General features: G+C 42.0%; 2 protein-coding genes across 3 annotated transcripts in view; one reads left to right on the top strand and one right to left on the bottom strand.

Moving 5' to 3' along the window:
• The window catches only part of LOC306919146 (uncharacterized protein), a 10760-nt gene extending 1833 nt beyond the window's left edge, over positions 1–8927 (top strand). The window contains exons 2-3 of the mRNA XM_079496144.1: positions 2450–5024; positions 7943–8927. Of these exons, the coding sequence (XP_079352270.1) occupies positions 4929–5024; positions 7943–8701 (855 nt within the window). The 5' untranslated portion in view covers positions 2450–4928 and the 3' untranslated portion in view covers positions 8702–8927. The remainder of the gene's footprint in view (positions 1–2449; positions 5025–7942) is intronic.
• Positions 1861–27514, bottom strand: part of LOC306919128 (lymphocyte-specific protein 1-like) — a 36818-nt gene continuing 11164 nt past the window's right edge. The window contains exons 4-15 of one of the 2 annotated variants that reach the window (XM_079496142.1): positions 26189–26325; positions 24345–24585; positions 22990–23130; positions 21087–21110; positions 20150–20191; positions 19165–19208; positions 18486–18570; positions 17712–17852; positions 16336–16434; positions 14400–14483; positions 12634–12757; positions 1861–2224 (exon numbers count right to left, since the gene is read on the bottom strand). In XM_079496142.1, the coding sequence (XP_079352268.1) occupies positions 2178–2224; positions 12634–12757; positions 14400–14483; positions 16336–16434; positions 17712–17852; positions 18486–18570; positions 19165–19208; positions 20150–20191; positions 21087–21110; positions 22990–23130; positions 24345–24585; positions 26189–26325 (1209 nt within the window). In that variant the 3' untranslated portion in view covers positions 1861–2177. The remainder of the gene's footprint in view (positions 2225–12633; positions 12758–14399; positions 14484–16335; positions 16435–17711; positions 17853–18485; positions 18571–19164; positions 19209–20149; positions 20192–21086; positions 21111–22989; positions 23131–24344; positions 24586–26188; positions 26326–27514) is intronic. The other variant, XM_079496143.1, reaches the window with a different exon arrangement.

A 27514-nucleotide genomic window follows, 5' to 3' on the forward strand; every position in this document is an offset into this window, starting at 1 on the left:
TTACAAAAGTCGGCCTCCTGGTGGCGCTATAACAGGCCGTTCTGGAAAATTTGGGGCAGAGGTTCATCGTTGGCATCCAGGGAGTGTGTGTGCAAAATATGGCATCAACCGGGTTAGCGGTGCCGGAAATTTGCTGTACACAGACGGACACACACTCACACAGACACGGAGTGCAAAACATACTCTCTCCCCATATGCCTTCGGCCTGGTGGAGACAACAACACAGTTGCTGCTGTCACACTCTGAATAGTTGGGGCCTATCATGAGGCCTAAAGGGGCATTCACACATTTCACACTGGCACGGCGCAATGTTTTCCCTTTTTCTTCTTAGAGCAACACAATTCAATGTAAAGTCAATGAAAATATGCAGTATAGATAGAATGATATTTATATCTATGCTTGAAGCAACACAAATCACATACATTTTAAATTCAAGTGCTATAACAGAGCGACACCCCTTTGTGTGTGTGTGTGTGTGTGTGTGTGTGTGTGTGTGTGTGTGTGGGGGGGGGGGGGAAATGTCACTTGTCGTGCCTGGTGTAAATGCAATATAGCAACCCCTTTCCCCTGACTCGGGCGACACTTATTTTTATCGCATCCAGCACAGAGCGAGGTTGATTGACTGCCCAGACTGGGCAGGTCTTAACTGCAACAAGCAGGTGTTTGGTGTCATGATCCGTTTTCTCTTAGTCTAAAATTAGACCTCGTCGCTCTACAGCGTCTCTCCACAGAGAGAAAGAGATAATACACATGAAGAGAAAGCTTAAGAGAAGGAAAACAATTAATCTCATATGGTGATGTGAACACACACTGGATCAGTGGGTTCCCAAATGTTTTAGCCTGTGGCCCAAATGAGAAGCCTGCATCTCATCAAACGCAGATCTACAAACGCCGCGTTGTGAGCTTGTAGATAGTCTATTTTCACTACTTCTTAAACATTTTGTTTTCTAATTTATGGAATTTCTTTGATTTCTTTTATTTATTCATGAAATTACTGAAAAGTCATGAATAATGTAACTTTTTTGGGAATGTTATTTGAAAATCTTTTGAAATAATAAACAAAATGTAGGAAACAAAAAATAATGAACCCATAAAAATGTGTCCGTCACCCACTGCAGTGCACTAATGGAAACGATTTCAATTGTACAAAACATTTTCAATGTAGATTAATTACATTATTTTGCATGACTAAAATGTGCTTTGACATAATCTCACTTCACATGCCCTTCATACATGCAGTAAAATAAAAATTATAAAGTTTAAGAAAAAAAACTTGTATAGCCTACTTTTCTATTTTGGGCTGTGGTGTTTCACAAAGCTACTGTATACGACATCTTTAAGGTCTCACCAAGATCAAGGTTTTGAAACCTGCTAATGAGCCCATAGCCATGAGAGCCTTTCTAAAGCTGGCACATGGTTAGGTTTCCCAGAGCCATTAGTGTCAGTTAAATAAAGGATATAGGCAGCTGTGAGGGTTAGTGAACACAGTCTTAAAGCATACACAAACTGGCAATTGTATTTGTAACCATTGTACTATGAAATTATCCCTTTCATTAACTTTTATTATAGTAAAAGGAGAGGATAAAAACAAATAACAGTAAAAGGAGACAAGAAATTAGAAAGTTAACAGTTTTTGGTCCAACATTTACACAGAATAGTACATAAATTTACACAAATCACATACATTTTAAATTCAAGTGATCTTTCCCAAAGTGAACAGAGCGACACCTGTGTGTGTGTGTGTGTGTGTGTGTGTGGGGGGGGGGGGGGGGGGGGGGGGCAAATGTCACTTGTCATGCCTGGTGTAAATGCAATATAGCAACCCTTTTCCCCTGACTCGGGCGACACTTATTTTTATCGCATCCAGCACAGAGCGAGGTTGATTGACTGCCCATTTGTAACCATTGTACTATGAAATTATCAAACACATCCCTTTCATTAACTTAAGGAGATGATAAAAAAAAATAACAGTAAAAGGAGACAAGAAATTAGAAAATGAACAGTTTTTGGTCCAAATAGTACATACATATACGCTATGTTTTGAGTTATTTTGCAATGATTATGAATATTAACAGTATTTGCATATAGAGAAAATAACTATAGTCTACACAACCATTGTACACTTAGCCAGTAAATGTTGTGAAGCAATGAAGATATCCTGCCGTTATCCACGTTTTTCAAGGAGCCAATGTGTCGTTCTCAATATCTTCATGGAACTGTCCTGCTGTAAAGCAAAAGAGCTCATGTCAATATTTTCATAGAATTTAAATGACCCGTACAGAGAGCACACACACACACACACACACACACACACACACACACACACATTCGCCAATTAAATATTATTTGAATTATTGTATGTGTGCCCCACTCGGGTTTCATCAGATCTTATCGGTTAAACATGAACAGGAGTATACACTAATGAGATTTCTCTCTCTTTGTCTTTCAGGGTCTCGAGATGCTGATGGAAGTGGGCTACGTTAATGGCATGGAGGATGACTTCTCCCATGATGAGCAATACCCTCCTCCATTACTGCCCAAACCGGGTAAAGACAACGCCAGGCTACAGAAGCTCAAGAAGAAGAGATCCAAGAAAAAAGGCCCCATTCAGACACCGATCCCCTTTCGCTCCTGTTTGTCCCCCGTCAACGAAGCGAGCACAGACCTTGAGCACAGCGATCAGTCCACTCCGCGATCCATGACGCCTGAAACAATCTACGTGGGTGACGATGCTTCAGACTCCAGCCTCCCATTTGCTCCCTGCTACAGCCACCGATCGTCTCCCTTCCTTCACCTCCGGAGAAGCCCCCTCAGCCAGACCGGAAGCTTCCCCCTGCAGTCGTACACACTGCCCAACTATATATACGAAGACCAGGTGGCTCCACTCTACGAGTGCTCCTCGTTTTTATTCGACGAGGCAATGCCATTGATGATGCCACCATCAGCGGTGTTGCGTCCATCGCTGGCAGCACGCCCTCCTCCATTGAATTCAGCCACAACACCTTCTTGTGGGTCTGTCGTACTCAAAGCGCCTCCGGTCCCACAACCTGTGCCACAGACCAGCCCTAAAATATCAACTCACAGCCTGAAGCTGTCTCCAGCTGCCCCCAATGGAGGCTCAGGCATGGCTCTTTCCTCATCTACCCCCAGTGGTGGCGCAAGCCTGGCACTTCCTCGAGTCGCCGCCAACCTTCCGCCGGTTCCCGTCCTGCTGTCGGTTTCAGTACCTCAAACACAACCCGTTATTACCAGCCAGAGGCAGACATACTCCGACATTAAGGACAAGACCAGGAGCCAAATGTCGTTGACCAGCTTGCATGCTAGTGATGGCGGTTCCCTCGCCAGCCAGATGGGCCCTGCGATGGTCAGGTCAGACATATCACTTGTCCATGCAGTCCAAGAGAAAAGGTTTGATTCTCCTCAGGCAATGATCTACACATCCAAGGCCACGTTTTATGAGCTCTCCAGACCCCCTTCGATTCAGGACCTTACAGGACTGAATGCGTCATACCAGGGAATATCATTATCCACCATTCACCGAGAAAAGAATGCTGTAACCATGTTGAAATCTGATACCTTTTCCCCACATAAGGTCCCTGTGTCCAAGACCCCTTCAGGGAGACCTAAGACACCCTCCTGGACGCCCTCCCGGGGGTCCACACCAGTCATTGAAATATCAAAACCAAACCCACTCTTATTTGCTGCGAGTCCTGCTTTCACTTCAACCCAATATCTGCAGCCTGCTGCTGTAAACAAGGAGTCATGCAATTCACCAATGCATACTACCAGTAGGAGTAAGCCTCCCACTGCAGTGCAAGAACTGAAACAGACTGGATTCAATGACACGATCCTCAACAAGGTTTCCCAGGACCGAACAAGTCATTACAACGATAGAAACAGAAAAAGTTCAGGAATCGTTAGTGTAAAAATAGCACAAACAGAAGCCACACTGCCACCAACACAGCAGGACATCTCAGTTTCAGAGGGAGCTGTACATTCACAAATTACTCCATTAATGTCCCCCACGATGCAAAACATGGGTTCCAATCTCCCTTCCATACCAGTTATTTTAGCACAGAGTCACCCACCACGCTCTCCTATGCTTGATAGAGCTGTACATTCACAAATTACTCCATTAATGTCCCCCACGATGCAAAACATGGGTTCCAATCCCCCTTTCGTACCGGTTATTTTAGCACAGAGTCACCCACCACGCTCTCCTATGCTTGATAGAGCTGTACATTCACAAATTACTCCATTAATAATGCCCCCTACGATGCAAAACATGGGTTCCAATCCCCCTTCCGTATCGGTTATTTTAGCTCCGAGTCACCCACCATGCTCTCCTATGCTTGAGGGAGCTGTACATTCACAAATGACTCCATTAATTCCCCATATGATGCAAAACATGGGTTCCAATCCCCCTTTCGTACCGGTTATTTTAGTACCGAGTAACCCACCATGCTCTCCTATGCTTGAGGCACGGCAATCTTTAACATCACTACTGGGATCTCAGCTGTATTTAGGGGTCTCAAAACCAAAAGTGCGGTCATATTATGGACTAACACCTGCCGAGTACGTTGCCTACGGTGGGATTAGGACTATGCCAAGATGTTACAGTCCTGCAGGCTCCAAGGCTAATGAACAGACTTCAACCAATGTGCAGTCTGATGTTGCGCTAGATGGATCTTCTGTCTCAGACGCCCAAGTGACCACATGCAAACCCCTTAATGGACACCAATCTGAAACGTCTTCAGTGGAGGATTCCACCACGGAAATTTCAGTCACACGAGACTCTGAATCTCCGAAGGAAGAGACTGCCGAGTGTTTGAAGATCAAGTCGGAAGAGGCCGCATCTGAAGCACCCTGTAATGGAATACAAATTAATAATATGCCTATAGTGGACATGGTAAACCCTGAACTTGCTTATGGTTTGGCACAGAAAACTATGCAACAACCCACAGGCGATGTATCCGCACCAAAAGCCTCATATTCAGAGGCTCCAATACCAATACGTAAAGCAGGTGAGGTACACACACAAGGTGCGGCACCATATCAGATAGCAGAATCATCAAATATAACTCCCTCTTGCCTGAATGATAGCACTAGTCTGCCAAACTCTCCAACTCACCCAGGGACGTTAGACATCCAGAACAGTGCAAAGGTAATAGATGTAAGAATACAGAATACTGTCAATGTGGAGAAATCATCCAAAATGATTAGCCCTCAAACTGTTCAACATAATCATTTCAACAATATAAATGCCCCACCACAACCCTTACCAGTTGATTCAACTCACCAACCAATTCCCCCTGTACAAGGTCATGGAACTCCCAGTGGGCTTACTCCAGCAGACAACGTCCTACATGTTCAGTGTGACGCCGCGCCATTTAATGAGCCTAAACACCTCCCAAACACTGCAGTAGAACATCCACCCATAAAATCAATAGATCCCACACTCTCAGGGAAGGCAACCATTGATATCCTGAACCGATTGTCTGCCATGGGACCCCAACAGCACCCCAAGACTGTAGGTCTAGAGGATGCACTAAACATCAAGGCAGTAGATTTTGCTAGTGTGCTACCCAACGAGAACGGTTTGCTCTGCACGTCTTCTAATGTAGGCAACGCACATGCTGAACCCCAGTTCTCAGATGTATGTTTTAATCCACCAAGCAACTCCATGGTGAGATCCATCGTTATAGCTCAGCATTCCCCTACCGATGTGGGTGCTGTATTCACAACAAAGCAAAAGACAGACTTTGCGCAACAAAGAAAACCAGCCTTGAAGACTATAACTCACATACAGCCTCCAACAGAAAATGAAATCCCCAGCAAATATTTGCCTGGGCCAGATTTTCTCACCAGCCCATCTCAGACGCCGAGCATGTCAAATGCATTGGCTGTAAATTATATCTCACCCGACATACCTTGCATACAGTCCCCACACCTCGGTCAACCTTTTACGGTAACCCAATTGCCCAATATTACAGACGTCAAATTTCCTTTAGAGATTGAGGTACTCAAGGCCAAAACCGACAGTAGAGAAATTCAGCCATGTACGCCAATAATAGGAACCATATCCGCGAAGCCTACTGCTGAAACTATACCATTGAAAATCCCTACCAAAGGGCCTTCACAGTCCGGTCAAGCAAACATGACAACTAGGCCCCTCAGTAACACTGTGAATGAAACCAGAGTAGATAGCCAGGGGATGCTTAAAAATGAACTACAAGAACAACATGCCACAGGAAATGCAGGTCTGTTGCCAATTAAAACTCCTCCCGGTACACCGATTATAGCAGAACACATTTACAGCAAACCAACTGTTGAACTAGGATCCAATCCGTCGAATGAAAACACACCTCTGCTGAACATGCTCGGCCGTCAACCCAAACTGTCAGACAAAACCTCCATAGGAATGGCAAGTACAGAGAACTCTGCCATAGAAACCATCTCACCTGGACAGCCAGGAAGTGCAGAGAAACTTAAATTGAACAGTGAAAAACAGCAGGCTAACAAAGGCCGTTTAAGCAGCAACCAGCTTCACACTATTGCACCCACTGACACCCACCTTATCAACAAGGCTGTTGTAGAAACGGCATCCACTGTAACATTTAACACACAAACAGGAATGAGCAGCAAAACTGCCATTGAAACGATTCAGCTCGGTAAACATATCATCCCGTCGAGCCCTACCATGAGGTATGTAACACCACAAAGTTCGCCACTCACATCAGCTGCAAAGTTTGCCCTTGGTAGCTGTACCAGTCAAACGAGACCCATTTCAAACTGCAGAACAGAGGCGAAACCACTCATCGACCCACTTGTCGAGCACAACAGTTGTAGAACACCCGAGCCTAAAGTGTCATGTACAACCACCATGAACGAGCAGTTCTGTTTTTCCCAGTCTGCTGTAGACATAAGACCTTCACTAAAGCATCCATTAGAAGCTAAGCACTTTGTGAAGCCTGTGGTTGACAGAATAACTTCCCCTGCCCCGGGTTATGTTCCAGCTACCACTTGTAGTATCCAGACACAACCCACTTCATTGCCAAGCCAAATCACTATATCTGCAGTCAATGATCATACCTCTGCCAACGGATTGGCAAACCCTCATGTCGACATGAGACACGTCACTCACTCTGTAATGGAGACAAAAGACTCGTTAATATTCAATGTACAATCTGCAAACACGCAGCCCCTCACACATCCTACTCTGAATAATCCCATGTGCGATTTAGGTCCTCCTGGACAAGCCAGAGATCTGAAAGCCCGGGCAAGTCCTACTACTACACAAAAACACTATGTTATACCTGTGCCTAGGAGGAGAGACTCACCTTTCCTACAGTCACCGGAGCCTATGGCTCGTAACTATCCTGTAACGGAGACTATAAAAAACAGAGATCGCATTAACTCGCCCCCCAAATCTCTTCTAACTAATATGCCAGCCGCTACTGTCCAACCTCCTCCAGTGCCGACTGCAAAGAGCATTTCTTGTCAAAAAACAGATGCCAGCATGAAAGCATCCTTAACTAAAACCACTACAATCCCGACTAATAGTCTTGCTTTAGATGTACGTCACCCCCAGAAACAGATTATACCTTCCCCATCATCACCCCTCCCCCTCCTCATGGAAGGACAACCTTCCTCACAGATTGTAGAATCCAAAGCTGTAAAAAGACAGACTTCTCCTATGCAGACTGCCCTACCCGCTATGGACAGTAAAACGTCTATGACACCAATAATAGAAACTAAAGACTCTGTAAAGCCTTCCCCTGATCCTGCCATGCAGTCTAACACACATATTAACGCTCAGAGCCTTACTGAGCCAGCTATAGAACCTGTAACCCCAGCAAACCCAGCAACAAATACTGACATGCAAGCGTCCATAACCAAAGCCGCTCTGACTGATTCTACCACTCCTGCCTCTTTGCCGCAGGCCTCGGTCTCAGTCAAAGATCCATCTACAAACAGAGGAATGTCACTGCCATCTCAGCCAAAAAGTGGACTAAAAGTGAAGGACGTTCTGAAGACCAAATCTACAGCCGCCCTGACGGAAGCCCCTCCAGACACGACCTCTATGAAGTCAGTGACATCACCTGCATCTTCAACTGCTGACAAGAACGCTGCGGCCTCCGAATCCAAAGCGGCGCAGAAACCAAAAGGCCTCAAGGCCAGGCTTAGCGGATGGACGCGACTCAAAAAACACATGGTGGTGGAGCCAGACGAGCCGATGTTTCCAGGACAAGAGAGCCAACCTCAGGCGGATTCCGGTGGAACCACGGTGCAAGCTGTTAATGATGTGGCGCCAGCAGCTCAGTCTGCTGGCATGGAGGTGCACGATCAAAAGGCGAACCCCATAGCGATGAAGATGTGGGACGCCATGCTCTTTCAGATGTTCTCCACCAAGGATAAAATTATGCAGCAGATCAAAGGTGACAAAAAGGATCCAGACCAAAAGAAGGCCTCGAAAGACAACCAGGCGGAGGTCCCATCCTTTGTGAATCGGCTTCCAATTCTGCTGTACAGCCCCCGCTTTGATGCAAGGAAGCTGAAAGAGGCGGCGGAGAAGCCCCTGACTAAAATAGCCTCTGTGTTTGAAAGAGGGCTGCTGAATCGCAAATCCCAGGAGGACGAACGAAAGGACTTTAACAGAAAGGCAAGAGGATTTGGTGCATCGAAGATGCCAGAACCTTGACTTGTTTTGACGTCGCTAGGACGCTATATGCATGTCTTGAGTATTTACTGGTGATTGATTTTTCTCCTGTAAGAAGCTATGCGAGATATGTGTCTCCACAGATCTCTGTGAGGAATAGAAGAGACATTTTTAGAGAGTAAAAGAGACTGAGGCTGAGAATCTGGTCTCACTAAGAAAGCATAATGATATCGCAGGTGTCTGTATGGAATAGCTCAATTTAATATTAGCAAAATATGTCCAACACCAGAATCAATGTAAGAATCACACCAACACAGAGGCATGTAATAGAAATGTATGTGCGATTAATAAGGTACAGCATACATATTCAGAAAAAAACAAAACTTAAAAGCACAGTAGGCTATGTACACAGTCAGACATAAAGCTAGATTATGGTTATCTGAAAATAATGAGTGATTGAGCTACTCATTAATTTTAGTAGTCAAACTCATTCAACGTTTTACTGATACTGCATTATTTATTTGTGTTAGAAAATGGCAAGCACATTTTATTCCATACACTTACTATAGTAAACAAAATCAATCGTAACAAAATTCATTTGTTTCTTTACTCAATATATTTTCATAGAAATATTTTTTCATAGAAATATTTTCTCATCTAGAATATATTTATAATTTTACTCAAGAGACATGCTAGAGCATGAATCTTCACAATATTTGGGTTGATCTTTCTTTCTTGTAAATCGTTTTGTCTGAATGCATGTAGATATTAATTTCAATGTGATGTTGAAATCACTGTCGGGCTACATTTATTTTTTCTATTTTTTCTAAAAAGATGCTTGCTTTTAGTGCCAACTGCTGGAAGGGTAACCTTTTGTTGTAATCTCTGTGTGATAAATAGGGCTTTTACATTCCTGGAATATAGGGCAGAAGGATAGAGGGCAATGTGCAGAAATGTAGAGGGGACAGAAGATGGTGAGGGTGAGTGCAAGAACAGAGCGATATGGTATGGGCAAAGGACAGTTTCCGCCTGTCTTGTCTAGATGAAATGTATTAGGAGTTATGTGGAATCTGGTCCAGGGAGGGAAGGTTTGCTCTCAAAAAGGAACCAGCCATTTGATTTCCTTATTGACCAGACCAACTTTCTGACTAGATCTCTGGAATAAAAGAGTACCTAAACTCAAACTGTACCAATAATGGTTGGATAGTCGATACTATTCAAAGTGGCTGATAGTGTAACTAATGATCAGTAGATTTGTCATTAACGTATAAGTTCACTCATTACAACAGTCAAGACAGTTACTGGTAGATATTTCCCACCCTGGTCCTGAATGACATGGCATAGTTTTGATAATCGTATGGTCGAAGAACTGAATGGATAAAAGAAGGCTCAGAATGGTGAGATTGTTTGAAAAGTGAAAAGAAGAATGTAATTTAGTAGGTGGTCTCCATTATTTCATGGCTTCTAAGGTTTATTGTGCTGCTACAGCATATTTTTTTATACTTTTGTTTGTTTATTTCTGAGATGAGGTTTGAAGTGGTCATTGTAACCAGATACCAATAATGACTTATTATAAGGAATTATTGCATCCGTGTTTGGGTTTAAAAAAAAGAAATTTGACCATTGTGTGATTGTTATAATTGCATAAAGTTGGACGGAAAGCCACATGTCTCACTTGTCATTATTTATGTATGAATTATTTAATCTAGCTACCATAATCACTTGCTCAAGACCTGTCCTATCAGTCTATTTGAGAGAGGTTCTAGTCTTGTGTGACTCCAAGTTTAAAGCAGCATAGTATCGTGTGACATTTCTGATAGTCACTCACAACTCAAGGCCTGAAAATAATTAAAGCGGGATGCATACTCCAGATTTTGAGGGGCGCCAGCCCCTCCTATACACAGGTTTAATGTTTGTCTTTAGTTCAATGTTTGTGTTGTAAACGCCATTGACAATGAAGGGTCATTTTATGCCATAATGTGTCATTTACGTCATATTGTCCCTTTATTGTTAATGGCGTTTAATGTGTGTGTTGGCACCGTTTGTTTTACATCACCATTACATCACCTAATCAACATGTGTGATTTTTAGGTGATAACGAGTATGTGTGAGCCTTAACTACAATTTACAATTTACAATTTAGGCATTTAGCAGACGCTCTTAATCCAGAGCGATTTACATTAAGCAATAACAAAAAGCATGGGAATACATCACATATGTAAAATGCATTTATCGCGAAACATGCGTAAGCTAAGAACGTAACTAGAACATATCTATATAATGACACTATACATATAAACTATAACTAGAACATATCTATATAATGACACTATACATATAAACTATACATATATGCTATACTATGCTGTACATATATACTATGAAGTGCTATGACTACATACAATGCACTTATTGTGCTGTCTACATGACATGCTATAAGTCTGTTTCAAATGCTATATAAGTCTAAGAAGTGCTGTCTAAGGGGGTAGGGTAAGTGCTATGGGCCATGATGGAGTCTGAAAAGGTGGGTTTTCAGACTACGGCGGAAGATCGGGAGTGATGCTGCAGTTCTGATTGCAACGGGAAGTGCATTCTACAGTTTTGGGGCCAGAAGGGAGAAGAGTTTGGGACGTGTGGAGCGTTGTCCCGGCGTTTTTAGTGAGGGTACTTCCAACTTCCCTGCGTTGGCTGATCTGAGTGCGCGGGAGGGTTTGTAGGGTTCAATCATGCTGGCAAGATATGGGGGAGCCATACCTTTGGTTGCTTTAAATGCCAGCATCAGAGTTTTGTATTCTGTGCGGGCAGCGACCGAATACAAAACTCTGATCCATTAACTGATCTGATCCATTAACTCTACTGAACAATATGTGCTCATGTCTAACATCTATCCTAAAGCAACAATGTCTTCATTCCCCAAACATCTCCCAAGACTGATATTCCACAGTATGGAACATTGTGTTCTGATCGATTAGATTTCCCATCTGGTTGTATTTATATTTAACATAATGGATGTCAACGCTCCCTACCTTACCTTCCCTGTAAATCTTGGCCCCTGAGGTGGCTGTCCCTTATTTCTCCATATAGAAGGTGGCAACCATATTTGCTGCGTTCAAGTACATTTCATGCTATTAATTCAGACATGTCAGTGTAGCCTGCGAGACACACCAGTGGTTGGATTAGGTCTCACACACTATCTGAGCCACCAGGAACCCCCAGCATTTAGCAACACTAAGAGAGGTTATAGTCAGCAAAATATTTGAATTCACTCAATGTCTGACTTTTTCTTTTTTAATGCTATGCTTTATTACAAATGTCAGTGGAGATAAGACACTGGAAGTGCAAAGAGAGAGACGAGTGAGACAAGACTCACTGGCTGAACCACCAAATTATAGCGTCTACTATAATAATGTATAAACATACATAAAATAACTTTAACATTTTTCTTGCATGCCATCCCTGATTGAATTAATATATGTGGAGCAGGTCTCTCTTGTGAGTGTGTGTGTGTGTGTGTGTGTGTGTGTGTGTGTGTGTGTGTGTGTGTGTGCGTGTGATGTAATTTGTTTGCAGGGTAGAAAGACAGGAAACAGGGACAGCTATTTCACGAGTCACATGCAGCAAAGGTACGCCCTGCCCGGGAATCGATCAGACTACCCACTGTGGTATATATGCGCCTTAATCAATTGACCATTTGCACCCCAAAAACTTTAATTGGTACAACCCAATCCAGACTTGTACCCCATATTTATTTATTTAAAGTTGATATATTTTAGAGCAATAATTTACATCCATTTCTTGCTAGCATGGGAAACAGTATTGCAGCTTTATCTATACCCAAGTCGTGGAAAATGTAATAAAGTATTTAATACATGTATTAATATAAGTAAACCATAATTCAGAGTTATCAATAACAAGCAGGTAGTAAACGGGACATTTCATAGCGACTAATACGGCACGTTTGAGATGTTTCTTACCAGGCTGATTATATGTGCATTGACTGCATTCATTGTAGCCATTATCATCAGCAGCAGCAGCAACCTTTTCATATTTCCCATGGCCGGTCACCAGAAATTTGTATCGTTTTCCAGAGGAGCTCCCCTAAAAAAAAAGGAATGTTATATATTATTTTAACAATTAACCATATGTACAGTATAGTACCAGAAGACGTACGTTTCCCAAATTACAGACAACATTCGCTAAAAGTCTTTTGAGTTGGCATGCATCTGACCTTAATGTATATTACATTATCATATTGCATTTGTAGAATTCAGGGGTAGAGTGCCTGGATGGGAACTGCAAGGTTGCCAGTTCAAACCCGGGCTCCCCCAGAGTTACCGTCGAAGTGTCCTTGAGCAAGACACTGAACCCCTAATTGCTCCCGATGTGCTAGTTGGGACCTTGCATGGTTTCCGCTGCCATCGGTGTATGAATGTGTGTGTGAATGGGTGATTGTGGGTAATGCACAATCTATGTAAAGCGTCTTGGATAAAGGCGCTATATATAAATGCACCATAGAATCAGCCTCAGGTTTTAATGGGTTACACCAGGGGTAGGCAACCTTAGGCACCAGTGTAGACCAGGGGTAGGCAACCTTAGGCACCAGTGTAGACCAGGGGTAGGCAACCTTAGGCACCAGTGTAGACCAGGGGTATAGGCAACCTTAGGCACCAGTGTAGACCAGGGGTAGGCAACCTTAGGCACCAGTGTAGACCAGGGGTAGGCAACCTTAGGCACCAGTGTAGACCAGGGGTAGGCAACCTTAGGCACCAGTGTAGACCAGGGGTAGGCAACCTTAGGCACCAGTGCCAACATTGGCACAAAGGAGGGTGATCACTGGCACACTGGCAAGTGTGTGAGAGTATTTTTGGTTTTAAATAAACCATTTAAAAAAATGCAGTCAAATAAATGAAGTCCCTCACATTTGTGTGTAAATTACATCCTGCATTCTACATTCATTAAAACTGAACTCTGTTATTGCCCCGAGTCTAATGATCATTATAACAAGTGAAAGAAAATATTTAAAAATAAGGAAAAACTTTTTGTCATTAAAATTAATTAATGTTGATATGGCACACTGACTATCTAGAAAATAAAAACATGGCACTTCATTTAAAAAAGGTTGCAGACCCCTGGGTTACACTGCAGTGAGAAACTTGGTTCTCCTGCTTTGGAGAGCAAAATTAGGCATGTGAAGATAATGTTGTGTTAGCAGGTGTTTGAGGCACTACTCCTTGTCAACCAGTAGAGACATTAGTACTTGTCCTGCCCAACAACAGCATTACATGAAGCTAAATATATTTCACTATTCATGTGTCAAGCTGCAACGTCTATACCTGCTGCACGTTCAAACAGGGATTATTTCAAGTGGCTCAAAAAAAAGTATGTAAAATAAACACAGAATCCTACCTCAAGACAAGAGGTCAAGATAAGAGAATGGAGATCGACATACAGTATTCTTTAAAATAAAAAAAAAGAAAAGTGAAATGTGTATGAAATGGTAGTATTCTATGGCAGTTCCAAAGAAGACGGTTACTTTCTATATCAAATTTCATCAAGTGAATTGTTAAATATCCTAGTTTCTTTTACCATTACTACTTGTTATTAATTCGTTTTCTGTGTTGTAACCTAGACAAAAAACAACCAAATCAAATTCCTTTTATGTGCAACGTATTTGGTCATAATGAACAGCATAATAAACAGGGAAACAGCCCTTGTAGGTGTGAGCATGCATATTGCATACCTTCCCCGCTCTTCCAGAGCAGACCGCATCACCAAGGTTCTCCCATAGATTCTTCTTGCACAGCACATCACCTGGTTTTATTTCCTGCAACCATGACAACACAATTAGTAATCACCGTTAACCTAGTGAAATCAGACTACATTATACTACGACATGCTGTGAATGGTTTGTCAGTAGGGATGGAGCTCTGAACCCGATACCCGAAAAGGTCTGATAACAAAGCTTATCGAGTATACTATTTCATCTGTCAATCAGATGAAGATCCTTTTTTTTGGCCTGATGAACACCTTCCGAGGTCGAAACATGTTGGTAATATTGCCTATTATTAAATGAAGGCTTTTCCTCCGTTTCACTCTGATTGTCTTTGTTGTTTTTTTGAGTGGTGCAAACCACTCCAACAACTGGCTTTGTACCCGTGTACCCGTGTTTGTTCGTACCAAAAAAATGAGCATGGTTGCTATGGTTAGCAACCAAAAAAACGAGCATGGTTGCTATGGTTAGTATGTGACGTTTGTGACGTATAACAATAAATGTGTAGTTGCACCACTCAGTTCACACGGGTGCGATTTTTCCCTCATGTTTGATCTGTGAGCACCATTGACCCTTTTAACTATCGTTACCTTTTTATATCTATATAGCACCTGGTTATGCTTTTTTTCCCCCTGAGATGAAGATACCGTTTACATTTTATGGATTGATGAATACTGTACATGTTTAGTGCATTCTATACTCTAATGTACAAATATTTACAAAATTATTAGAATTTTGATAAGAACTATAGAAAATGAAATAAATAAAACTGCCAATAACCAAAGCTTTTAAAATGTCAATCAGCCACAGTACAAAAATGTCAAGCAATGAAAGACTGAAGTTTGACAATTCCCCCACAAGAGGGCAGTATATCTCAGCATCATTGACAGTGTCAGGCTGTGTATTTTAAGAGAATGTGAGCTCAAATCCAACTACATTTTTAATACATCCTTGCCGGGTGCACATACCGGTTTCAGCATAAAGCCTTCTGCCAGGTGTTACCAATGCTGATGAAGGCTTTGTGATGAAACGTGCACATTTACCTGCAATGCGTGCCTGTGTCAACTCAATAAATTGTAATAGAAAAAAAGATTCAGAAGGGGTGAAAAAACACACACCCTTAAAGGAGCATTCAGTGATTTGGGTGATTTGGAAAAAAAAACGGTCCACCCGGTAACAAGATGTGGACATGCACACGCTCTACAGTGGGGGGAAGTACAACAGACCAACAGCACGTGCACCAAGGCCCGCCCCACTCGATCATGATTGGAGGAAGGCCCCTCTCATCCTGATTGGATGAAGGCTTTGCCACCCAAAGCCCAAACCGAAACTAGGGTTTTTTTGACCCCAGGGGCTCACTGGGGACAGGGAGGAACTCCTTATATGGTCAGCACACTTTATAGTAGGGAGGATTATCCAAAAAAGAAAAAAGAAGTGATATTTGAATTAAGTGAAATCACTGAATCCTCCTTTAACAAATTATGTATTGCAATATAAACTCCAAACAGGTGAGTAGGATGTTACTGTTTTGTCTGCTCAGAATTTTAGCCATACAACGAGGCCCCCGGAAGGTAAGTGCAGTGGGGTTCTGATTCAGGGCTACGTATTAGCCTATGTAATTTAAAAAATAAAAGAAACCTCAGAGTGTATGCAGTAAGTAAACAACTGACAATAATTCATGTTTATTATATGAAATTGTATCACGTTGGTGTTAAAATGTATTTGAAAGTAATGGTTAATAACATGTAACGGGTTACATAATGGAGCATTATTAGAGCATTATACTGTGTGACCCAACTGCTTTATGACAGACAGTGTTGCAACATTGTTTTAAAGCCACTGAATGAAGTGAGGTGTTATCAATAACGCCTCACTTAAAGAAACACCATAATATCAATAAACTCACAGCTGGTTTGGAGGCAGAACTGCTTCTGGTGCCATCCGAGCCCCCTTTCACCCATTGGTTGATGAGCTCAGCCACACCTACATTGATACCTTCTGCGTCCTGAGACAAATATGAGGCAAATAATTGTTACGTCATCAGTGTGTCAAAACATCTGGCTAGTAGTCAAATTAAATGTTGACAAGGCCTCATTCACACGTATCAAACACCGATCAAACAAATGTTTGGTTGTTTTTTTAGGCCACCACAATGCTTTTCCAATGGGAGTCACATGGGTTTTTTTTGGGGGGGGGGGAGGGGCAGAACACCACCAGCAATCAGCAATCAAACACAAATGTTTGGTCAAACCATATGACTCCCATTGGAAAAGCATTGTGGTGGCCTAAAAAAACAAAAAAATCACACCCGTGTGAAGTGAGTGGTGCAACTCCGTGTGGGGGTCCCCGGGGGGTCTCCGGAACATCCAGATCCCAAGGAACGCACCCAGGGGGCCAGACCAATTCCGGCGAGCCGCCCCACGTCCGAAACGGTTCACGGAAATCATCATATATACAGTTAATATGTGCGTGTGTGTTAGGTTGAGCACAGGTGGTGAAAAACAACCATGCTATTTTCGTGCTCATACCCACCCAGCCAGGCACCCAGCCAGGCAGGCACCCAGCCACACACATAGCTCGATAAGGGATTGGTTGCACCACTCAAAAATGACCAAACATTTGTTTGATGGTGTTTGATACGTGTGAATGAGCAGAACAAATCATGATGAGTTATTGTTGTGTTCATGAACATGTCACATTATGGATATGTATGAGACATTGAACTAATATAAACTCATGGTTATTCATTAGGTACAAAGTCAAAGTCAAAGTCATACGATTTGTCACACACGTTACCGCAGTGAAATGTGTTCTCCGCATCTCTTGGAGCGGTGAGCCGCAGCCAAGGAGCGGTGAGCTGCAGCGTGCGCCGCGCTCGGGAATCATTTGATTAGTAGATTTGACCCCCAATCCAACCCTTTGATGCTGAGTGCCAAGCAGGGAGGCATTGGGTCCCATTTTTACAGTCTTTGGTATGACGCGGCCGGGGATCGAACCCCGACCTCCAAGTTTCAGGGCGGACACTCTAACCACAAGGCCACTTGTAGTAGTGATGGGAGATTAATCGGCAAACACATCGATATTGGCCTTAAACCAATTAATCGGTAATCGGTATCATAATATATCAGATTTAGCAGATATTTAATTTTATTATAATTATGTTGAAAAATGAATTTAAAAAAAGCCTGAAAAAGCCTTTTGTGATGATGAAGGCTGCAAATTATATCAGTGTTTTCTGGGGAAGCTTTCGAAAGAGTCAATAGTTGGAACATTTAACCTAACCTTTGCCAGAGGGACTTTCATGGAGTGTTGGTTCCAGGCGTCTCCAGCCTCAAAAAGGTTCTTTTTGGAGGCTACAGGCTCCGTAGGAACGGGCAGGTCCGTCAACAGCTGCCTGGACGCAGTGGCATCCTCAGAAGAGACCTGTACAAGAAAGAAAAACAGTATTGGTGTAGGAAAGTATTACAAGACGACAGGATATCATAATAATATGATAAGATAGGATATAATATGATATATATGGTATAGTACATATGATAAATGTTAGACGTTCAATTTTAAATTGTGTATAAAGTGTATAATATAGTACAATATGATATATAATAAATATATGATAGGATGTGATCATGTGGTATTATATTATGATAAAGAGAAGATAAGGTATATCGTAATACAATATATTATTTGATATTATACAGTACCAAGATCTATTGGCTTATACAACTACTGTACAAATAATGTACTGTAGTATAGCATTATGCAGAGGGAATTTGAGGACTGAGGACCATTGTCACAGGTTGTGGTACTGTACATACCTTGACAGTCACAGCATGCGTGTACTGCTCCAGAGGTTGTGGTACATACATACCTTGACAGCATGCGTGTACTGCTCCAGAGGTTGTGGTACATACATACCTTGACAGCATGCGTGTACTGCTCCAGAGGTTGTGGTACATACATACCTTGACAGCATGCGTGTACTGCTCCAGAGGTTGTGGTACATACATACCTTGACAGCATGCGTGTACTGCTCCAGAGGTTGTGGTACATACATACCTTGACAGCATGCGTGTACTGCTCCAGCCTGTTGTCAATCTTGGCAACAGTCAAAGGAGGTGGTGTCTTCTTCACACTGTCGGTGCTTTACAAAGAACGGAGGAATATGACAAGTTATAGTAGGGCTTTAAGCAACTAGTCGACTATTCAACTAGTCGACTAGTAAATCCACTAGTCTACCTTGTTGGTACTAGTTGATAAGAAAAAAAAATGTTTTCCCCCGTTTTTGTAGGCCTCAAGATCAGCTAGATTATAGTTATAGTCACCACGTTTTTAAACTATTATTTAAAAAAATAAAAGTTTTTTTTTTACATAATAGGTAGGCCAACTAGTCAAAATCACTAGAAGTGAAAGCCCTAAGTTATACTCTTATATATTTTGGGGTTTGAGCAGATAATGAAATACATTAAATAAATTAATGTAATAAGGTTCAACTTAAAAAACGTTAATAAAATGAAACGCATTAAGCCACTGCAGAAGTCTCACTGTTCACTCATTCATTATTCTATCTAGGCATTAACAAGAAGTTATTCGAGCATTGCTTTGCTACTGCACAAGAGCCAATATAATATTATTATGATATATATATATATATATATATATATATATATATATATATATATATATATATTAGTTCTCAGTGGACATCAAAGTAAAAAATAAAACATATTGGCCTCACCTGTTCTTCAGAGAGCGACTCAGACACTCTGTTCTCTCAGTGATCTAAATATGAACAAAGATTGGATATAGAATTAAAACTGGGGTCCTTGACAGAAAGATTGAGAATCACTGGTTTAGAGTAGGGAGCCAGTCGATTAATGACATGAACACCTACATTCTGGTATTATGGCATAATAGGTGAACCTTTGGTAGAAAATATTTGGTGGAGAGGGAAAAATGGACGGACAGATCCCTGTGGGACATTGCTCAAGAAGTATAGTTTTGGTGGTGGTTATTGGTTAATGACACAAAACAGTAAACTGCTAACCTTGAACACTATGCATTATTCAAAACTGTAAAACAACTCCACCTAGTGGTAATTGTGTCACCTGCTGCTAGTTTGTGCCTCTGTGGATTTTAAAGTTTAATGCACCAGAGACCAACAAATGTATATATTTACTGTATCTATAGTACCAGGAGGCAGGAGCTCTCACTGATTAAAAGGTTGAAATGTGAATTGAATTTAGGAATATGAAATCAGACCACAGCATGTTGTTGCAGAATTTATAGAGCATACCATAATTTCACTGACTGTACAGTGTACAGAATACAGGACTGCTGGTCGTTTTCATGTGCAATGTGTGCATATAATGCTATGCAGCTAATATCATTTCTCTGTGTTCATTTATCCATTTGTAACTCAGACTATTACTAGAAGTAAAAGGACCCTTCCATTAGTAGAGAGTTAGTAGAGAGTTAGTGGCAGCGGTGGCCGAACGGATAGCGGAGCGGTCTTGATACCGGAAGGTCGCCAGTTCGAATCAGCGGTCCGACACGTTAAAATTACCACCGCTGAAGTGCCCTTGAACAAGGCATTGAACCACTACGATGAAATGTTCTATGAGCAGGGCCTGGCTGGAAACAAGTTCTTGAGCTTAGCCCAGATACCCTGGGTAAATATAGTAATCATTTAATTTCATTTCAAAGTAACAGTGTACACTCACCGTGCATGTGCTCTCAGCTGTGACCCTGGCCTCCATCTCATTCTGCATAACACAGGAAGGCAGAACATTAAATACATGAACTAAAGAATGTCTTTTGTAACAGAATATTCTCAGACATTTCTGCTTTATTAAAATCGCAAAGAGAAGAGAGAGACAGAAGAGAGGGGTAGACAACAACATGCGACACAGGTTATAACCTGGATTAGCACAGTACCAATGTAGCACAAGCAATACCTTGTAGCAGTGGTTCCCAAACTTTTTTGTGTCAAGGACAACCAAATCAACATTCATTAGGCCACGGACCCCCCATTTGAAAACATATGCCAGTGACCCCGATAAGGGAGGATATTTACGGCTCTAGCAGTGATTCCAAAACATTTCATGGACCCCCAGTTTCACATGCATTATGCTACGAACCCCTGATTTAATGGCATTTCTATCTCTGGTACCCCAATTTATATTGTAAATCCACTGTGAAGTTAACTCTGAGAGTGTACAAATGGAACCAAATGGACCCGTTAGGGTTCATTTGGTTCCATTTGTACACTCTCTGAGTTACAAACCCATAAGGGTCCATTTGGTTCCCAACTATCTCAAGTACCCCTCACCGGACCCCACTTTGGACCCCACTTTGGGAACCCATGCCTTGTAGAGCCGAACACGGTTTGGCCTTTGATCTCACTTAAGCAATGCACACACTATTGGCATCATGCACAGCAAAAGCTGGCTATACATTTTGTCTGGATTAGAGCGTTTGTTGGCTGTATAACAAAACAACACTATATCCACATTGTTTGCAATGGACGACTCCTGCAGACAGTTTGGCAACGCAAAGTAAGTTACCAGCTCATAACTCACATAACACTCATACAGTATAGAACACAGTACAAGCAGCACAGCTAGGAACATAACTGATGACACATGCGTGCAAACTTACTGGATAGAACTGAATGAGAAGTTTCTAGCGGGGTGGCATGTGGAGCATGAAAGAGACAAGACATCTGAACATGACTGACAGAACTACATTGTTGTCATTTACCTCCACCAACATGACCATTTTGTTTGTTTAGCTTTAGGCAAAATGACTCAAAAGCAGATGGTCAGATTTTCATTGAACTTGGTGAGAATGAACAGTAGAGGCTGGATATCGATGTAAAAGGTCAAAACCCTGGATGGGTGGACTTTCGTGCTACTTTGTGGGAATGCATACTGGCCAAAGTCAAGACATGATTCACCTTTGAGTCAAAATGGTCAAAGGTCAGGTTGAAATAACATTTGCATAGTTTTGGTGGAGATACAGTATGTACTCTACTGATTTCAGCCCACTGCTATTTGTATACTTCTGTTGGTTTGTTGACCCGGAAGGCATCCTATGTTTGTATAGTTTCAATGTACATAGAATTTATGTTTTTGATTTTTTGATGCATTACCTTGTGTTTACCTTGCTTACATTAAATATCACTCATCAATCACTCTGGATTCTGAGCGTCTGCTAAATTCCTAAATTGTAATTGTCTTATTATATTTATAGTTTAGAAAGATGAGTGAGATGTGCTGTGATGGATTGTCATGCTCCACGCCAGGAGGATGAATCCTACCAATAGTATTGAGTTGACCCCATGGCCTCTCATCTAGCGCCACCTATAGGCCAAATGTTCCACTTCCACACACTACATCTCAAAATATAACAGGCAGATTGCTGCTGACACATTCATGTTTCTCAGAGGATGAACCGTAGCCATTTGAATGACCCCATGACTTTTCCTCTGCCACAATGTGTTTTAACTTTGAACACAAGATATCTCATAATATAACAAAAAAAAATAAAAATCGCAAAAAAACCCGAAAAAGTGCCCCTCTGGGCACAGGTCTCCACCAGGGCAGGTCAGGTTGTGGCCTCCTGGTGCCACTATAATAGGCCAACGTGAAAAGGGTTCCATTTCTTCTTACGCCTTGGATGTCAATTTAATGATTTGAGGCATTTTGTTCCAAAAATAACATCCACCCGTTGGTGGCGCTATACCAGGCCAATGTGAGGGTGGGATATATTCCTCAGCCTAGTAGGAAAGTCCGTGAAATATTTCATGTAAATTGCACGCTGCGTTCATGATTTGAGGCTTTGTTCAAAACGGGCCAATCCTGCAAACTTTGAATGCCAATGTTAGCCAATTAGGATGGAAAAATCTGGCAGAGTAATATCAAAAAATATGTTTTACAAAAGTCGACCTCCTGGTGGCGCTATGACAGGCCGCTCTGGAGAATCTGGGGCAGAGGTTCATCGTTGGCATCCAGGGAGTGTGTGTGCAAAATTTGGCATCGACCGGGTTAACGGTGCCGGAGATTAGCTGGTAACAGGCGGACGGACGGACGGTCGGTCGCACACACACACACACACACACACACACACACACACACACACACACACGGACAGAACATACTCTCTCCCCATGCCTTCGGCCTGGTGGAGACAATTAACCAGGATAGGAAATGGGTATGCCACCTTTTGGAAACTACAGTCATGCAAATAGCCTACAGGCCGAATGCAGGGTGATCTCGTCTGATTTTGACGACGCACGCCATCCTTTGGCCAACATCTTCAGTTGGGTGTAAGGAGCAGCACAGCCTCTTGGGCCATCTAGCAGGGATTTTAGATTTCTTAGTCTGATTATACAGTCCGTTTGTCTTAACATTACATTTGTCCATTGTTATAAATATTGTTTTTCTAGACATGCATGTGTCTTAGCATGATGTGTATGTCCCTTGCATATTGCATATAAAGCACTCTTAGGTACATTATGTACAAAAGATCCTTTGATTTATTTATTTCTAACTGAGATTACCTTAAATGTTGGACTCATGGGACTAAAAGGGTTTATGGATTGCTCCTCTTCATTGCTAGTAGTGCAGAGTGTTGCTGAGCGTCTCTCCTGATGCACCCCCTGCGTCCCCCTCCTCTCCGGGTTCACCCTCTCTCTGTCCTCCTATGGGTAGAGTGGAACATCACCAATAGATTCAGTGTTCAAAACTACAGCAGTATAGAGCGTCGCAGTCCCGCCCCCTACCATGGACCAGGAAATGATTCTCCGTTCATTTTCCTCATAGACATTTCAGAAAGTATTTATTTAAAGACGTTTACGCCGCGGACAAAGCCAACTCGAGTCATGACAAATCATGACAACAAACACAATTTTTGGGGCCGAAAAAATAATTAGAAAGAAGAAAAAAACGGAAGGTTACAACACTTTTTGTTGTTGTTTTTCTTCTTTGTAATTATTTGTTTGGTCCAAAATATTGTTTGTGTGGTCATGAGTTGTCACGACTCGAGTTGGCTTTGTCCGCGGCGTAACCGTCTTTAAATAAACTTTTTGAAATGTCTATGGGAAAAATGCATTGGGATTCATTTCCTGGTCCATGGTAGGGGGCGGGACTGCGACGCTCTTTACCCCAGACACTACATGGATGCAACTGGCTCTAAAACACACCAGCGTTCATTTACCTCCGAGGAATCAAATATCCAACTGGCTACAGTTATAGCGGTAAATAACAATTTGTCATGAAAGGAGTAACAGTCTACCACTTACACAAACTACGCAATCGTTATAGTAAGTAACAGGAGTTGTAGTAGATGTAGAACAGGGTTGCCCAAAAGGTAGATCGTGATCTACCAGTAGATCACAAAGGCTGTGCAGGTATACCACCACATGGCCGTAAAAAATGTAATTAAAAAAAAAGGAAAAAAGCATCTGCCACTTGAATTAAGGTGTCTGCAATGAATGACATCAAAACCCACAATGCAATACTTTGTTTTCAAGAGTGTTGCTGTGCACAAACGTCAGTAGCATTGCAAAGTTATACAAAACAAAACACTGACAGTACCAATTCCATTTTCCCTCCCTCTATTTCCCATTCCGAGTGCGTTTGTCTTAACGTAGCCTCGGAAACCCAGACGTTTTATTTCCTGGAAGAAGTCTTAACGTAACACCAACAACTCTATTCCAAAGCCCCCTCAGGTACATTTTCAAACTATTCTCAGCAATGGGATAATATTTTTTTTGGGGTGGGTAGATCTTGTTGAGCTGGTCATTTTGAAAGTAGCTCTTAAGTCAAAAACGTACGGGCACGCCTGATGTAGAAGATATATTATAGATGGTAGTAGTAGCCGCAGGAGTGTTTTTATATTAAACCTGTCGCCCACCTCCTCTGGGATGGGATTGTGCTCCTCCTCCAGCTTATTGACACTGCAGCTCTCCTCCCATCTGTGGTTGAGGTCTCCCGTTCCCTGCTGCTCCTCCTCTTCCACTCGGCACCTCAGCTCCTCCAGACCCTGCTCCCGTTTGGCCATGTGACACCGTCGGCCCTCTTCCAGTCTCCTCTCGCTTTCTGTCAAAGCTTCTGCCTCCTCTCCATAGCCCTGCACTTTTTGTTCAGCCAGCCCACTGAAGCAGCAAGGAGGAGATATTGTAATTGAAAACTGACAATAGGCTTCAACCTGGGACCTTTCCTGGTTTTCCCAACATAGCTCCACAAGCCATTTTACGTGGCAAACCTGTTTTTATGGGTCGCATAAAAGTAAATATTGTGTTTTCAGAAATGTGCAAGATTTAGAGAACAAAAGTTTTCAGAAATGTGCAAGATTTAGAGAAAATAACCAATCTTCATTGTATTTTTGTAAGTTTGGGTCCCAGCCAGGAAGATACAAAACGTATCTTTTGGATCTTGAGCTGAAAATGTCTGGAAACCCCTTACCTGCTCCAACAGAGAGGCCACGGATTAAAATTCTGCCAGCAACTGTGCTTCCTTCTACGGCTAATTAATGTATTAGTTATCTCTGGATGAGAGCATGAACCAAATGGCTGAAGTGTGAAACTAGGTTAGAATTAGCCGCAATTTGCAACTTTTTTTTAAATAATGGGGTGAATCTAGAGTTGCAATACTCTCCATTGACTCCCCATTCATCCAATTTGCGTTTGCGATCTGCTTGTATTAAACAACGTTAAACTCACCAACATTGCAGCTCTATAGGCCAAACTTGAATTATCCTCTTTCAATCTGCCGAGCTCGTTTCATACAAATCCACCGTAGACATGTTATGAGCTACTTTCTGTCAAGAAAGTGTTGGAGTTTGGAAGCACTCGTCATAAGTCACTGAACGGCCCTACGTACCACCTGTTTCGAATTTGCACATAATGCAGGAGGCAGCGACACCTTAATAAAAATCCCATTATTAAAGAAAATCTAGAGTTGCAAATTGCGGCTAGGTTAGAATGCTGGGTCGTAAAAACCCCTCACATTAATTTTCCAGGTCTCTGGTTGTAAATGTTTATTTTTTTTTCTTCTTTGTAACTTCACTCATGGGATATTCTCACACACAATGGTGTAATTCCCTTTGTTTATTGGCAGTGGCCAGTGGTCACGTTTTCGAGCAATAGGCTGTTAACCAGCAGGCTACCTTCAGGTCAAGAAATGTTGTTTTTCCAGAGGCAAACATAGGCAAGGACGAACACAAAATCCATAATATTAATATAAAAACAGCACATATGAACTTAAAGATGACAAAAACAGACTTGTGTTCAATCAAGTGTGGCCAATCAAGTGTGGCCAATCACCAATCTGCATGTTAGATTTAACCACCCCAATGGGTCTACACTAGCCCCCCCTCCTTTTTCCCCCTCCTCTACACCTCTTCATCAAAAATGGGCCTTCTACAAGCCCACAATACATCTTGTAACGACACGTTCATGTTTGTTGACTGTTCGCCTGTTTCTCAGAATGTTTGGATATTGTGAAATTCCCAGAATATGGATGCTATAGGGTTCATGTGGTTTGGGCGGGAACCCCTTTTGGTGTTTTAAACATTATGTTATAATTTAGCTATTGAAAAATAGCAGATCTACAAGCTCATAGCGCGCCACCGAGTGGCGCGCTACGAGCTTGTAGGTCTGCTATTTTTGAAAAAAATATTTCAGAAAACTGGAGGATTTAGAAGATTTCTTTTTTAATTTCGAGGTCAGGCCTAAATGGGTTAAGCTGTGTTCTTACCATGGTTTTATTGTCAGGAGGTTCTGGTAGGAGGTTCTGTCCGCTGTGTTGCCATTGGTATGCCAGGGCCTGGCATCCTGAGGCATGAATACTGTGGAGCTGTACGACATCTTCACTTCCTTTTTATTGACGCATATCTGGAAGTAGCAGCCAAAAGATTAAAGTAGTGGTTTTCAAACTTTTTCAAGTCAACAACCCAAATGTTTTTTTCCCAAGCTCACAATGTGTCGCATTGCGATGCGTTGTGAGCTTGTAGATGGTCTATTCTCAAACAGTCGAGGTAAAGGGTTGAAGTGATTTTGAAGCTATACGAGGATGGCCTGGCTGGAACCCCTCAAGGGGGTCCCCAGAATCCACATTGAGAACCATGGATGTGGAACATAGATTATTTTGAAAAACGTTTAATCTGCTTGATGTAAATCTCCCATAACTATTCATGTTTGAAAAGGCACATTGTGACCCACAATTAAAGCGCAAATAACATGCATTTTAAAACTGCTTTTAATATTTAATATCATATTGTCTATGTCCCTCGAAGTTATTTCTAATGGTTTGAGCCTCAATCACCACTCTGATATAACCAGTCCTTGTCATTTCTTTCTGGACTTTGAAAGCAGTTTTAGCTGCAGTACCACAATGTCCTGAGGTGGTGGGGGAGCTGATATGCAGATTATTTAATATTTGAGTCATTATAATACTATTGCTAGATAAAACCAGGCTTGATTCCATTCCATGCCAGCTTGGAAAATCAACAATGGTGGACATTGTAAACACAGTGGAAATGCAAATTTGGAACTGAAGACTGAAGAAGAGGAGGAATTATACAAAGTAGGGTGACATTGATGCCATCACGATGAGGCCAAAATCAGTTGGGCTGTTCCTGAGAGCAAATTCCATTAAAACTCCCATATGATATGAAAGCCTGATTGTTCAAAATTGGTTATTTGTGGGGATAGAAAACACATATGGGAGCCCCAAAAACACAAAAGAAATTGAAAAAGTTGAATTTTACGTTATAGGTCCTTTAAGTCATTTACTGACAAGCATCGATAGTAAAGAATGGCGTGAGCTCAATTCTGAGTAAAAAAATTAAGCTGGAATGCAAAACTTGTTTGAATTGATACATTGTTATTTAAACAAACATGCATAGTACATGCATTTAGATCCTTGAGTCGAGTAGGACAGGGGTTCTCAACGTTTTTGGCCGGGGACCCCCGGAAATGCTTTGGCAATGTCACCCGACCCCCAATATAAATTGACTGCTACAATAACCTTAATAATACACCATACAAAACACCATAAATAAATACTGAAACCAGATATAAT

Source organism: Electrona antarctica (assembly GCF_951216825.1).
Source record: "Electrona antarctica genome assembly, chromosome: 3".
Lineage (NCBI taxonomy): Eukaryota > Metazoa > Chordata > Actinopteri > Myctophiformes > Myctophidae > Electrona > Electrona antarctica.